The following is a 14,152-nucleotide window of genomic DNA, read 5'->3' as shown; positions in this document are numbered from 1 at the left end:
GGTCGTAGTTATGGCTCACTTGACAACTTCACCCCACAAATCAATTATAAAGTAGCGGCACTAATTGAGGACTGAACGCCAAAACATTTGTACCTAAATTGCACACCCCTGTTGAAATAATTGAAACACTTAGTGCGCCCCTTGAGCTTTTACAAGTTTTCATGAATGAAATTCTGACTGACAATCTGAAGAATTTTGTTGAGACGTCTAGCTTTTGGTTGATCAAAGATTACGAGCTCCTGTAATCACAATAAAACACTCTCAGATAATGCACAGAACCATGGAGATTAGAAAAATACAGCTACTGACCCCGATAATTAGCAGACGCACTTGATTACTTGGTTAATCAGGTCAATGCGCTTTAGTTCTTGTGTAACGTCTGCCCGATTTTTTTCTATAGAGTAAAGAATTATGAATGAACTATTCCACGTAACTTTTTTTTTAAAGAAGCTTAAGTGGTGTTGCAGAAAAAGAATTAAAGAATGTGGGAGAATTAGGAATGAAAAATGCCCAAGGGAAGACAGCACGTGTATGAAAACAGAACATACAAATCTTCTTTGATTCTTCGTTGGTATGCAAAACACCTTTTTTACCGTACGGTTATACCCGAGATGTAGGCGTGGTCTATCCGGCATACTAAGAGTGTTCATGCAGGGTCTGTAGGAATGCTTACATTTAATGCATGGGATAATTAGTGTCCGGAATATTTGTTGAATCAAGCAATCAAAATGAATACCTACGAAACCAATGCCTCGTTTTACATGTAAGAATACTCTGTGTAAACACTGAAGGAATGCCATGGAAATATGCACACAAAAGTTGGCAATGTAGGTCATTTTCGTACACTTTAACTTTGTGTCATGATTCTGTAATTTTAATGACGATGTATCAGCAGCAGCAGCTTCCACACAAAGTACAGGCTATACAGGTCTCTCGTAATCTCCATCCTCCTGTACGGATGTGAGACATGGACAATGCTGGCTGAGACCGAAAGGAAAGTCCAGGCTTTTGAAAACAAATGCCTATGGAAACTGCTCGGCATCCACTACTGGGAGCACAAAACCAATGAGTTCGTCAGAGACAAGGTCACCAGCCTGGTGCCCCCCCCCCCAACGAAACCCTCCTCCTACAGATGGTCAAGAGATGCAAGATGGCCTGGTTTGGTCACGTCATATGTCATGACAGCCTCGCAAAGACCGTACTACAGGGCACCGTAGAGGGTGGACGCTGTCGCGGCCGACAAAGGAAAAGTTGGACACATAATGTTAAGGAGTGGACCACACTATCCATGCCAGGACTCATCACAACGGCCCAAGACAGAACCGAGTGAAGAAGGGTCTCAGCTGCTTCATCCCTCTTGCCTCCCCAACGACGTCACCCATCGCGGGATTGATGATGATGATGATCATATTTTAGTAAATAAAACCTGGGAAAGCAACGCCTAATATGCCTTGAAAATCGACTTTGTTGAACAGCATACTTACATGTATACTTGAAGAAAGACACGAGTTAAATGGTTGAGTGGTTCATGAGTTTATGGAATTAATTGGTAATCAAATTTAAGAGTTTCTTATAAGGTATTGGTTCAATCATAGAGACCACCCATACTGTGTCATTCTCTATTTTTGTCACGATGATAGATTTCTTAGAACATATCAATATTGCATGACCCATTCGCCCTGCAAACGTTTTGGCAAAGGCCGACAAGTTTAAGCAAGTATTTTTACAAATCTCCCCCCTCCCCCCTAAAAATTTTTTTTCGTATGGCTTTTTATATACATGTATTTATCTTATTTATTTATATTTTGTGAGTGTGTATTTGTGCAGTGGGGGATGTTTTGCCCCACATCTGAGTTTTGACAATACAGAGGTAACAAAGCGTTTGTTAGTATTGTAGTGCTAGTTTATGCTTTGATATTGCTGCACATAAAATCCCAACTGCATTAGTAGTATGTGAATTATGTAATCTATAACCTACTCATTGTAACACTGGGTCTTATTATTCAGGAATACCAAATGGAGCAAATAGTAAGAATTCGTTTCATTTCTATACATACATGTATATATTTATTTCATGTCAAAATGATGGGCCTGCATTTCCTTCGTCTTATCCCCCACATCCTTAATACCATGATGAAAAGGGGTATACATGTATATGTAATAATCAGAACTTTGAAATTTCACATTTAATTTTCTAACAGTAGAATAAAATAAATGATCTCACCTGTATATTTCCAGGGGAGGAGGGACGAAAACTGCGAGCTCTGGAACAGAGGTTGTTTGAGATCATCCAAGCTGAATATCCAGAATTTTCAGAGTCAACAGGGCTTGTCCACAGTGATGGAAGAGTTGAATCTTATGCATTTCAAGCATTTGAACGGCGTAAGGTGAAAACCAAATTTGATTTTCTTTCGGATTTAACCACCTAAAAATATCTGATAATTGACAAGGGGAAAAGAAACTTCTTAAAATTCGTAAAGAAACAGGAAATGAAGTAATATTAGTAACTGCTTTTTTAAAATATATATATATATATATATATATATATATATATATATATATATATATATATATACATGCAAGGGATTTTGTTTCCTTTGGGTATACATGAAACACAAATAATTTTGAATTCTTTTCTGATTATTGCAACTCATAATTTGTTACTTTTGTTTTTGTTTTAAAATTACGTCGAAGAACTATTAAAGAAATTAGAATGCATGTTGCACTTGTTATTTCCTATCTGTTAGACCTTGACCTTTAAGATTACCGTACAGATGTGGGAGTAGAGTTCAAGGTAGCTGTTTCATTATTCCCTTCCCTTTATCTGTCTACATTCGATAACCGATTTATGCTTTTTGCATCTTCAGAATCAGAATTTAGAATTGCTGAACCAGATGGAAGGCATCGACAAAATACGACTCACTCGAGACGAACTACGAGATTTTAAAATATTACGCAACCATGTGCAGACCTACGTGAAAGGCTATGAATTCAGAGAGTAGGTTTTTTTTTTCCTTTAAATCATTGATATGATGGAATGCCGGAAATAAATTTCTTCCAGACAAAACACAAATGAACAGGTCATTATATCTCGGTTTAATTACCGTTTTATACGTACGTACAGACCAGATAATTCCTTCCGTTTGCAAAATGATAATATCACTTCTAAACGTTCTCTAAATTCCTCTATGTTTTGCAGATGGGGAAGTTTGAACCCTTTGAATTTCCTTGAGGGTCCGCTGAAAAACCGCGACTGGATTTCAAAACCGATGACGTCAGATCCGAAGACATATCTCTCTAGGCTTCAAGCCATTCCACAACAAGTATGGCATTGTACTGCAATAATCCTCACAGTTTCTCATTGATGACCTTTATTATACACGTAGGGTACTGTTAGACTAACGTTGACGGATAGAGCTTGGGCCAAATTTATAGTTTCGGCTAGAACAGATCAAGATGCTAGCCTTGGAAATGATAGGGGAATTCCCGCACAAGCGTACTTCATAGAATATAATCTGTTACATGTATCTACCTCAATATAAAAGTTACTGTTAACCGACTTTCAAATTATATCAGGAGATCGTTCTATTATATTGAATTATATACAGATATATGTTTGTTCATTGGGAAAAATACTTCAAAACCTTTGTTGCGGGTATGTCTAACGACGACCTCCGGAATGTTAATGAAAACTTTGTTTAATTTTTATCATTGTGTATATTTTATTTTGTGTAGATAGAGGAACAAATTTTACTCATGAAGAGAGCCATTCAACTTAACAGGACCAACCATATAATCACAATGGTAGTGTAGCTAGAAACTTTATTTGGTAACTTTCATCACCTAATCCGTATATCCATTACATTTTGGCCACCGTCGATCTTCTTGTCTACTGTGAGCCCATTGTGTAAGCAGCTGTTTCTGTTTTCCGAGCTTGCCGGAAAGAATGCCAGCGGAAGTTGTGAATGAGTTGAATATATAGGCCCCAGATCAAGGGACCGTATCCGTGTCCTACAAGAGCTACCGGTATTCAAAGACCCGCTCAGACAAACAGCTGGTTAATGACACCCATTTTGTTCAACGTCAAAAAAAGTTTCAGAGCAAAGTGTTTTTAAAGAAAATTTGATATTGTTTAAAACAACATTCAGGTATTATGTCGTTAAATGACACGAGTAATTGTACCGAAACTTTGATTATGTTTGATGTACATGTAGATAATGCGCACAAATATGTTAAATAAAAAATACTTATCATTTTTTAAGCAAGAGAAGTGATTAACAATTTTCTTTGAAGATATACAAGAGAATATCTATAGCATTTTGACCTAATTTAAAAAAAAAATAATTTCTCGCCAACCCACTAAAATAGTATCACCAGACTACGACAATCATTTCAAAATTGGCTGTGTCAATACCATCTTTATCAAAATCACATTATCCTGTTTAGATAATTCATTAAAAATGTATCTACCAAATTTGTTGGTAAAAGGAATTCATTACATTACATGCATCTTAATTATTCTTTAATGATCCGTATACTTTATAAGAGTCTTATAAAGATGATGTTACCAACCCAACCCCTCCTTCCAGACAAAAATTCAGTTTATATGATATAATGGGGGTGGGGGGGTGGGGGGGGGGGGCAAAATATTCACAGAAATTTCCTCGAAAGGATAAGTAAAACTTCTCGGTTTAACTGGTGTGTTTATAGATGCATATGCTTTGAACGTTTTACAGAATGGCATTCTGGAGGTTATATGGTCCGATATGTTCTACTTGTACCGAAACCAGAAGCGAGAAGATCTGAACATTTCCTTACAAAACTCTTCAAGGTAAGACATAAGATCTATTCCTGTAGGGTGGAGTATATCAAAATGATTATTGCTAACAAATATCCGTGCTAAATGAGACGTGTGTTTTAATCTGTATAGGACATTGTAAATGTTCTGTGGTGTGCATTCCACAACCAAGTTAATCCCGGGGTCTCTTCTCTTTAGCAACATCGTGTTCATCCCAGTACAACTGTCTGATTTACGAAATTTTACATTTTGATCAAAATATATTTTATCATATACAGCACCCAATTAGAGGCTTGGGACATCAGCATGGACAACATAGTGAATGCTCTGCGGAACATGGCGGAATTTCTTGATTTGGTTAGTATATCTCAATATGGTATACTGCATAAAGGGAAATATTTGCCCCCGTTTTATTTTCGTCCCTTTCGCCCTCGTTGTCACTGGGCGAATTTAAGAGTGGTCGAATTTGTTTTCTCTCATATATCTCTTAACACAACTATATCTGGGCGGAATTTAAAACGGGGCTAAAATGTCTCCACGTGTAAAAAGGCGAAAATTTAACGGGGCGAAAATAACATGGGGCGAAAATAACCGTGTATAGAGTGTTTTTTGTAGTAACGTCAGTTCGTTGGACAACACTTTATAAGATATTGACTAATATGGATGTATATAAAATATCACAATAAAGAATGCGACACAAAAATACCAAAGGCGTTCTAAACCTGTAGAACGATATAAAAAAAATTGTCTGAATTTTAATTTTGGACATCACTTTTTACGGGTCAAGGTCATTCATCTGGGATTGAATTTACCTTATTTGAACTTTGCCACGCTCGGGAATGTAGTGTTTAGTAAACATAATGCTTAAAATCATCATCATTTCAAATTTGAATTTATCATTCATATATCATTTTGATGTTGCAAAATATTAAAAAAGTAAAAAATAATCATATCGAATTACCTTTGAATCGTCTTACTTTTCATCATTTAACTTTAAGCGTCTGTGGCAGGAAAATCAATGTAGCATGGAAATGAGCTTTTCGTGTATTTTTGAGTGTACATAATCACCCAGAGAGCACGCTACACAAGCTTCACTTTGAGTAAGTGAAGCCATTCATAACGTACCCTCTGATGAAAGAATGATTACACCATCTGCCCAATATAAAAGTGATTCATTTTCCAAAGAACTTTGTTTTTAAAAAATTGACCATGCACGGTGTGGAACAAATGCCATGGGCTTAAATACTTCGTTTTTAGGAATATTTCCCAGCAAGTCGGGCTAATATAGGGGTATCTTCCATGCCAGGGGGCCTGGATTACTACCAAGCATGTCTGGATTACCACTTAGGAACCCGACTCACACCGAAAGAAATCCACAATCTGGGGCATAGCGAAGTTAAGAGGATAGAAAAGCTTATGAAGAAGGTACTGCTAATGAATTTTCATACTTATTTCTCATGAATGGGATTTAAAGTTAAAGTCAACGGGGAGATGGGGATATTATGAAATATCGTGAAAATCTTGCACGTATTTTCAACCATGTTTATTCCCCACAGTCACCATCTATTGCAGAGTAAGATTTCAAGATTACGCAACATCCAGTATACCCCTTGAACCCAATTCTTCTTTCTTCTTTTTTTTCTTTTACGTGTATTTCTTGTAAAACAGGCTTTTCCCATATAACTCATGAAGTCGTATGAAAGAAGCACCATTAATTTAAGAAAATTCGATAGTTCCCTACTATATGTACCCACGACGATTTTGAAAATATATTTACTATTTGCAGATACATGGTTATATCAAACATTAAGTTGGATTAATTTAAAATAAAAAATTTCGAAATAAGTGTTCAGCCTTCAAGAGCTAATTTTGTGAAAATATTGCTTAGTATCCATTTACATGAAAACACGTACAGGGAACTCACTTTGTCACGTGATCAATACTGTAGATTCAATCTAGAAACACCAGGTTTTGAAAGGTTTCCTTTGTACCGAAGAACCGTTTTTATTTGACTTGATTACATACTGAGCATAAATAATTTGTTTTAGGTAATGCAACGAATGGGGTTTAGGGGAGAAATATCAGATTTCTTCCGATACTCCCAGAAAAAGTTTCGATACCGAAAGCAAAAGGTACGTCATTATACAGAAGAGAAGATTTCTAAGTAACACGAGGAATTCGGTCAGGGAATCTTTGATTTTTGTGTACAACACTGATGATTTTTTTTTTTTTTAACTAATATTTACTTTTTTGCAGCGGAACACATTCCAGACATACCGGAATGTAATCGACGACGCACATGATTCCTTATGGAAAATATTCCGTAAAATTCCGCTGACCCCATTAAAGTAGGTATATCGCTTAAATCGAGTTCTCTTACCAAAATGTACAATGGCTAAATCTGTCTTATTAAAAAGATTATCCAATTTTATATTAGTGACCGCAAAATATATAACATCGTGGCTTTGCCGAAATTTGCTCGAGTCTTCATCGGAACCTGTTTCCTTTCAGATCCGTGGGCAATGATTGACTTTATTTTAAGTGTCACATTAATCAATTGATTGATTAATTACATTGATTGATTGAAAACATTGGTATACTGATTGATTGCCAAATTGACTGAGCGTTAATTGATTGAAAACATTGTTTAATTGTCATGTTGTTTGATTGAAACATTGTTTGAATGATTGATTGGTTGATCTTGCATCATAACTTCTCAAACGTCGGTGGATATGACGTAGTTAGTTCATTGATAAAATGTTTGTTAATATTGATTTGAACTTAATATATCATCATCTTGGCTGTCTTATACAAAGTTTTACCAAGGGAGAACAAAATCATAATTGTGAATATCATATAGTCAGAATTTTTATTACTTTAGTTTTAAGTTTGGATCAGATTCTGACAAAAAATAAACCATATCTTTTATTTCAGAATAGTTACGTACAATAATTCGAGAATACCTGCCAGAGGACATTACACCAACAACGTGTTTTACATCAATGTACATTATCAGAACGGGTAAGACATTGTCCCACTTTATTATACATGGAGAGAACTGTCTAATCTGAAGGTAATTTTAAAAATGAACGAGTTTCGGAATGTAATTTGCAAAACTTATCACCGAATCATTGCAAGATTAAGGCTGTAATTCCCTGATATTCGCGAACATACTGCATCAGCCACTTGATTAAACAACTATAAAACTTTACCGAGGTATGACGCTTCCCAGTCAGGGCATGTGCCCCGAATGCTTGTCGTACGCTTTGATGGTCAAGAGGTATGCATGTAACGCTAAATCCTGTCGCTGTGTGTTCGAATTTTATTGAAACCTCTTACATTTTCAAGTTTTATTGGAAAAATCAAGTTTACAAATATTTCATTTCCTTTAAAACAAGCACAGATACCGTACTTCTATGATCATTGATGTTTTTTATGGTACATGCTATACATGTATGTATGAATACAGTACAGACATGGGATAACTGCCAAACAAAAACATTCGGTGTATTAAGTTATATATTAATCTGTTTTGTGATCATGGAACTTGTAAACCTGTTTTTTCCCCTGATGCTTACAGGACGAATACAAATGTGCTCCCGTTGGCTTTTCACGAGGCGTATCCAGGCCACCATTTTCAGGTAATATCAACTGAACAAAGTTACGTAAAAATCACCATCTTAACAATCGGTACCCCGGATAATTTTTAAATGATTTTTTAGGAATGTTACAAAAGGCAGCTGAGTCTCCCCCTCTACAGGCAGCATCTCGTCTTCCGCCGCAGATATGCAATACCTTTCACATACCCAACGTACGCAGCATTTACTGAGGTAAATTTAAATAAAATAGTGAAAACATATATTGAAGTGCATTATGAAACAGTCCTGCCTACTAGTATCCAATTAAAGACGATGAACAATGTTTTCTACTTTTTACCAACGTAAACTTAGATTGAATATGTCACCCAATCAAAATCAGCGTATTTATTCAGAGCGGTACTGTTACATTCGGTGGATGGAGCTGTTGAGCCATGTTCTGCCGCTGTTTTCGGTTGTTTGTTTGTTTGTTTTAAGTCTCGCGGTGAAATTGTCACTCACATTGAGATGTTAACAGCTGTAGGTGAAGACACTGAAGTACCATAAATTTAATCTTATGCTTAGAGCTCAGGGTCGAAACAGTGATGGTTCTTTAACGTGCCAGTGCCTCCCGCGACAAGGGACTTCCGTTTTATGAATATCATATCCAAAAGACCCGTGATTCTCACTTCTAAATGCCGAGGTTTGGCGAAAGAAGAACCACTACCATGTTAAAGTCTTAGTTTAAGGCGGCCATTGCAACGAAGCGAACGCTCTTCCACTGAACTACCGCGACCAGTCCCGCTGTTTTCGATGATAGCGGGTAACGAATGTAGTCATGCCATACATGGTATTGTAGATTAATTATCGTAAAAGAGCATGACGTGTAAAACGTTACAATGTTATACAAATCTTGATTTATATGTGAAAATCTAGACTTGTATTCGATAATCTTGATGTCTGTATTTGAAAATCTCGATTTATATTCAATAATCTTGGTACATGTATTTATATGTGAAATTTTTTATTTATATTTGATTATCTTGTTATTTATATATCTTCAGAAAATTTTCATTTCTATTCCATAAATCTTGATATATATTCGATAAATTTTGGTCTATTAGGTCACCTGAGTAAACTCAGGTGACCTATTGCAATTGGTTGTCGTCGTCCGTCAACAATTGAACATTTTAACTTCTTGATAACTACTATTCCAATTCTTTTCAAATTTAGAATGAAGCATCTTTGGGACGGGGGGGGGGGGGGGCATAAATTGTAAATTTCAGGACTCCTATCCCCTTGGGGCCCTATGGACGGGGCAAAACTGCCAAACTTGACTAATTTTTAAGAATCTTCTTTACAACCACACATGTGTAAGAAAAACTAAATACATAGTGATGTAGAGCAGGAAGGCCTCTTCCAAATTGTAAATTACATGATCCCCCGGGGTAGGGGTTCTGACCACAGGGTGGGGCCAAACTTAGTATATAGTGTTTATGTATAAAACACTTAAATAACATCTTCTTTAGTGCTATTGATTTTAAAGTAATGGATATTAGAAAGAGCAGGTAATCCTTTACCAACTTGTAAACTTAATAATCACAGGGGTAGGGGTTTTGGTATCAGGATGTGGCCAAAATGGTTAGTTATTAAATGTATGAACAATAGAAATATTTAACTTCTTGATAACTACTATTCCAATTCTTTTTAAATTTGGTGTGAAACATCTTTGGGATAAAGAGGGACACCAATTGTAACTTTCAGGACTCCTGCACCCCTGGGGCCTTAGGGGTGGGGCAAAAACTGCCAAAACTTGACCAATTTTCAAATATTTCCTTAACAACGGCACATGTGTAAGCAAAACTGGCGATTTAGAGCAGGAAGGCCTCTACCAAAGTTGTAAATTTCATGATCCCCTGGGTAGAGGTTCTGACCCCATGGTGGGGCCGAACTTAGTACATAGTGTTTTTGTGTAAAACACTTAAGTAACATCTTCTTTAGTGGTACTGATGCTAAATTGAAACTAAATGGATATTTAGAAGGAGTAGGTGGTCCTTTACCAAGGTTGTAAATTCCATGATCCTAGGGGGTAAGGGTTTGGTTTCAGGGTGGTTTCAAATTTAGTATGATGATTTGAAGGACATATTAATGGCAATCAGATATAGCAAAATTTCTATTTATTATAAATATTGACGCAACATACTGTGCGCCCCCTATATTCAGGGGAAATAACTCACGTTTCATTGTGAAAAATGTAGATTGATTGATTAAATATTGTTTAACGTCCCTCTCGAGAATCTTTCACTCAGATGGAGACGTCAACATTTTTATCGTGCCACACCTGCTGAGAAACGGGACCTCGGTTATTGCGGTCTCATCCGAAGGACCACCCCATTTAGTCGCCTCTTACGACAAGCAAGGGATAGTGAGGATCTATTTTAACCCGGATCCCCACGGGACTGAAAAAATGTAGACTATTCTGATAGAATGCTATAGAATTTCATTGTACATGTATTTCATATGACCACAATTCTAAAAATAACGTTGAAAATCTCCTTATTCAAGTTAATTTTCTGAACTCTAGATTCTTCCGTGCACAATAACAATGTTTATGTTATTCGTATTAAAGGGCTGGGCACTGTACGCAGAACATTTAGGAATGGAAATGGGATTTTATCAAACTCCCATGGAAACGTGAGTCATTTAAATTTTCTGTATGCTTTCTTTTCCTGGTTACATTTTGCTAAATATCATTTATATGTTGTACATGCAGTGCATTTTAGGGAAGATAAAATAAATTCGTACACCCATTCTTTTATCTTAACTCCCCGTCATGAAGTGGCTGGGACTTTAAGAAGGTACTCTACATTGTAATAATGGCTGATTTCCTTTATAAACATGGAGGAAAAAATCAATATCAGCAATATTTGACGTTTCCTAGCCGAGTAGCTCAGTAGGTTAGAATACCGACTGCTGAACTGTAGGTAGCAGGTTCAAGTCCAGTAGGCGTCAACAATTGGTTTCCGGATGATAACTTGAAAAGTTTACAACCTAATCAAATGAAACTTTGATATATTGTTGGGTACCAGGTAAGAAAGACCCCTATTGATTTTGGATAAAAAGGTCAAAGATCAAGGTCACAGTGACCGAAAATAGATTGAAAACTTCAGACAAATATGGTTTCTGGACAGTAACTCGAAAAGTTTAAAACTGAAATTAGTTCTTCACAATTATAAATATGCCACATCATTCCTGACTTTACAATGTATCCCATGCAACTCGGCTCATGCACCCCTGGGTGCATATATTGATTTTTTATTATAAGGTTTGGATAAGATAATATATTTTGGTAGAGTTATGCCTCTTGGATTTAAAATTCAAACAATTCAGTTTTCTGCTCATTATTTCAGTCAAACACGGACATTTTTAATTCAGAATATATAATGAGAATATACATGTCAAATACTTATATGGGTCAGTCCGGATAAGAATTGTGAACAACTGATATTAGTTATCAATTAATCACTAATTAAAAAATACAGATGAATAATTATTTTTTAAATAAAAACTAGTTTAATGGTTAAATGATGCATTTTTAACATGCTTCTGTGTTTGATTCTATGAAAACCAGCACCTATTTTACATCATACGGCGACCAAGAGGATATTTTATATCTTATTATATACTTTCAATTTCATCTTTTCTTTTTTCTTTAAAAGTTTGCGGGCATACATTCCGGCCCGCAAACATTACGTCACAATCAATACACTACGCCGTTAATTTTCAAATTTTTCGTGTTTTTCATCTTTTACTCAGTTAAACCAATAAAGAAATTGTTAAAATAAAATTATTGTTAGTTTCTAAATGAAATTGAAAGTATATAATAAAAAGGTTATAGACTTTGTATGGGAAAATATGACGATCTCGTTTTTTGTCGCGGACGGACCTCGCAAATTCGGTCCGTCTACGCGCCAAAAAACTCGGTCGTCATATTTTCCCATACAAAGTCTATAACCTATAAATATATTTTACAATTATTGATGAAAGACCTAAATTTGTTAAAATCATTTTCAGATTTCAGAAATATTTGTCGGAAATTTTCCGGGCATGTCGACTGGTTGTAGACACAGGGATCCATGCCTTTGGGTGAGTGATTACTTGAAAATACATGAATATATATATATATATATATATATATATATATATATATATATATACTTTGACGTTTATAATACTTACCGTGACGTCATAGTACTTTCGCGTATGTAGTCGTGCGTTACGTTGCTATGAGAGATAAACACGACTGAAGAAGACCGGTAACACGGTCGAAATATTTCAACAGTGTTTAGAGTTTTTTCTATATATATAATATATTATATATGTGTGTGTAAGAATAAAATAAGCCCTTGGTATAGGCAAAACATATAAATAATTCAGATGAAGATTTCACATTTATTCCAAAGGCTTTCGCACTACGGCTCTTCAGTGGAATATGAAAAGCAACAATCAAATCAAATTGTTTTCTGAGACTCTCTCTCTCTCTCTCTCTCTCTCTCTCTCTCTCTCTCTCTCTCTCTCACATATATATATATTTGTATATATATATAAATATATAAAAGTTTCCATGAAAAGAAAATATATGTTACATGCATGTTTTTCAGATGGACGAAAGAAAGAGCAGTCGCATTCATCAGGAATTACACGAATTCTCCTTACGGCGAAATAGCGCGAGAAGTGGACAGGTATATCACGTGGCCTGGACAGTCATGCGCTTACAAAGTGGGTGAGCTGAAAATTAGAGATCTCCGAGATCGGGCAGAAACTCTGCTAGGTATGTATATCACACCCAAATGAAATATTGGTCATGTGACGTATGAAAAGACGTACGGTCAACTTTGTTAGTTATAAATAGCGCAATGCTAAAATGTTTGGATATCAATGTCTTGTAAAAATCAATTCATTTAACCATATTTCACAATTATTACCAAATGACAATTTGCCATTGCATACCGGTTTACTCTGCTTACAAAATTAACGAAATAAAAACTACATGTGTAATTTACTTTTAAATTTAAACTTGATAGTTTTTCTTCTTATAAAAGAAATCTCTCTGCAGGTGACAAGTTTGATGTCAAAGAATTCCACCACCAGATATTAAAATCGGGGCCTGTTAGCCTGGACATTCTAGAAGAAGTCATTCAGGATTGGTTGGTTAGCTCGAGATCTCCTGTTGTACCAAACCCCGTCCTGTATGCGCACTCAGCGTCGGCGGCAACCGGGACATTTACATGCACTGTAGCAGTATCAATTTTGTCATTACTAATTGTATCTCTATTGGGGAGATTTTTATGACAATTTGTGGTTTAAAATACAGGTGTGTGTGTATGTGTTATATTTTGAAAGCATTATATTTTTATACACGTTATTGTTATAAAATCAATTTCTCTTTGTTTGTCTTGGGTTATATACTGCGTGAATATCACATGTGTACATTAGTGAATACCAATGTATACGTCACCGAATATTTTAAAGTCAGATAGATATATCCTCAAAAGATATTGGATATATAGGACGTCTACATGTACGTATTTTAACGACCATCCCACATTCATTATCGAAACGGTTGTGGTAGCCTAGAGTGGTTAGGTCGCTAGCTTCGGAATCGGGGGGTCTTTGGCTCGATCCATGCTTGAGAAGTATAGAATATGTAGTGACTATTTCGTTGCAAAGCGCCTGATATTTTGGTTTTTTTTTAAAAATCGAAAGATTAAGTATGGCG

The 14,152-nt window shown here is 35.8% G+C and overlaps 1 protein-coding gene across 1 annotated transcript; it reads left to right on the top strand.

The window, feature by feature from the left end:
- Positions 1-1,150: 1,150 nt before the first annotated feature.
- LOC125660015 (uncharacterized) lies at positions 1,151-13,821 on the top strand. The gene is made up of 17 exons (XM_056150693.1): positions 1,151-1,220; positions 2,239-2,387; positions 2,868-2,998; positions 3,200-3,323; positions 3,736-3,804; positions 4,737-4,831; positions 5,077-5,155; positions 6,056-6,223; positions 6,847-6,930; positions 7,055-7,146; positions 7,733-7,819; positions 8,379-8,439; positions 8,521-8,628; positions 11,003-11,067; positions 12,448-12,519; positions 13,035-13,204; positions 13,490-13,821. Exons 1-17 carry the CDS (start codon positions 1,151-1,153, stop codon positions 13,723-13,725), a joined length of 1,860 nt encoding a protein of 619 aa, XP_056006668.1. The 3' UTR covers positions 13,726-13,821.
- Positions 13,822-14,152: the final 331 nt, after the last annotated feature.

This window comes from Ostrea edulis, chromosome 9 (genome assembly GCF_947568905.1).
Source record: "Ostrea edulis chromosome 9, xbOstEdul1.1, whole genome shotgun sequence".
NCBI classification, from domain to species: Eukaryota; Metazoa; Mollusca; class Bivalvia; order Ostreida; family Ostreidae; genus Ostrea; species Ostrea edulis.
This window is presented reverse-complemented; position numbering and strand designations above follow the sequence as displayed.

What these genes read in the sequence shown, in the direction of transcription:
- LOC125660015 (XM_056150693.1), top strand. Translation starts at nt 1,151, where the DNA reads ATGGCCTGGTTTGGTCACGTCATATGTCATGACAGCCTCGCAAAGACC. An exon ending in AAGCATTTGAACGGCGTAAG is followed by an intron (nt 2,388 to 2,867) that starts GTGAAAACCAAA and finishes TTGCATCTTCAG; the next exon opens with AATCAGAATTTAGAATTGCT. An exon ending in AATGTACATTATCAGAACGG is followed by an intron (nt 7,820 to 8,378) that starts GTAAGACATTGT and finishes TGATGCTTACAG; the next exon opens with GACGAATACAAATGTGCTCC.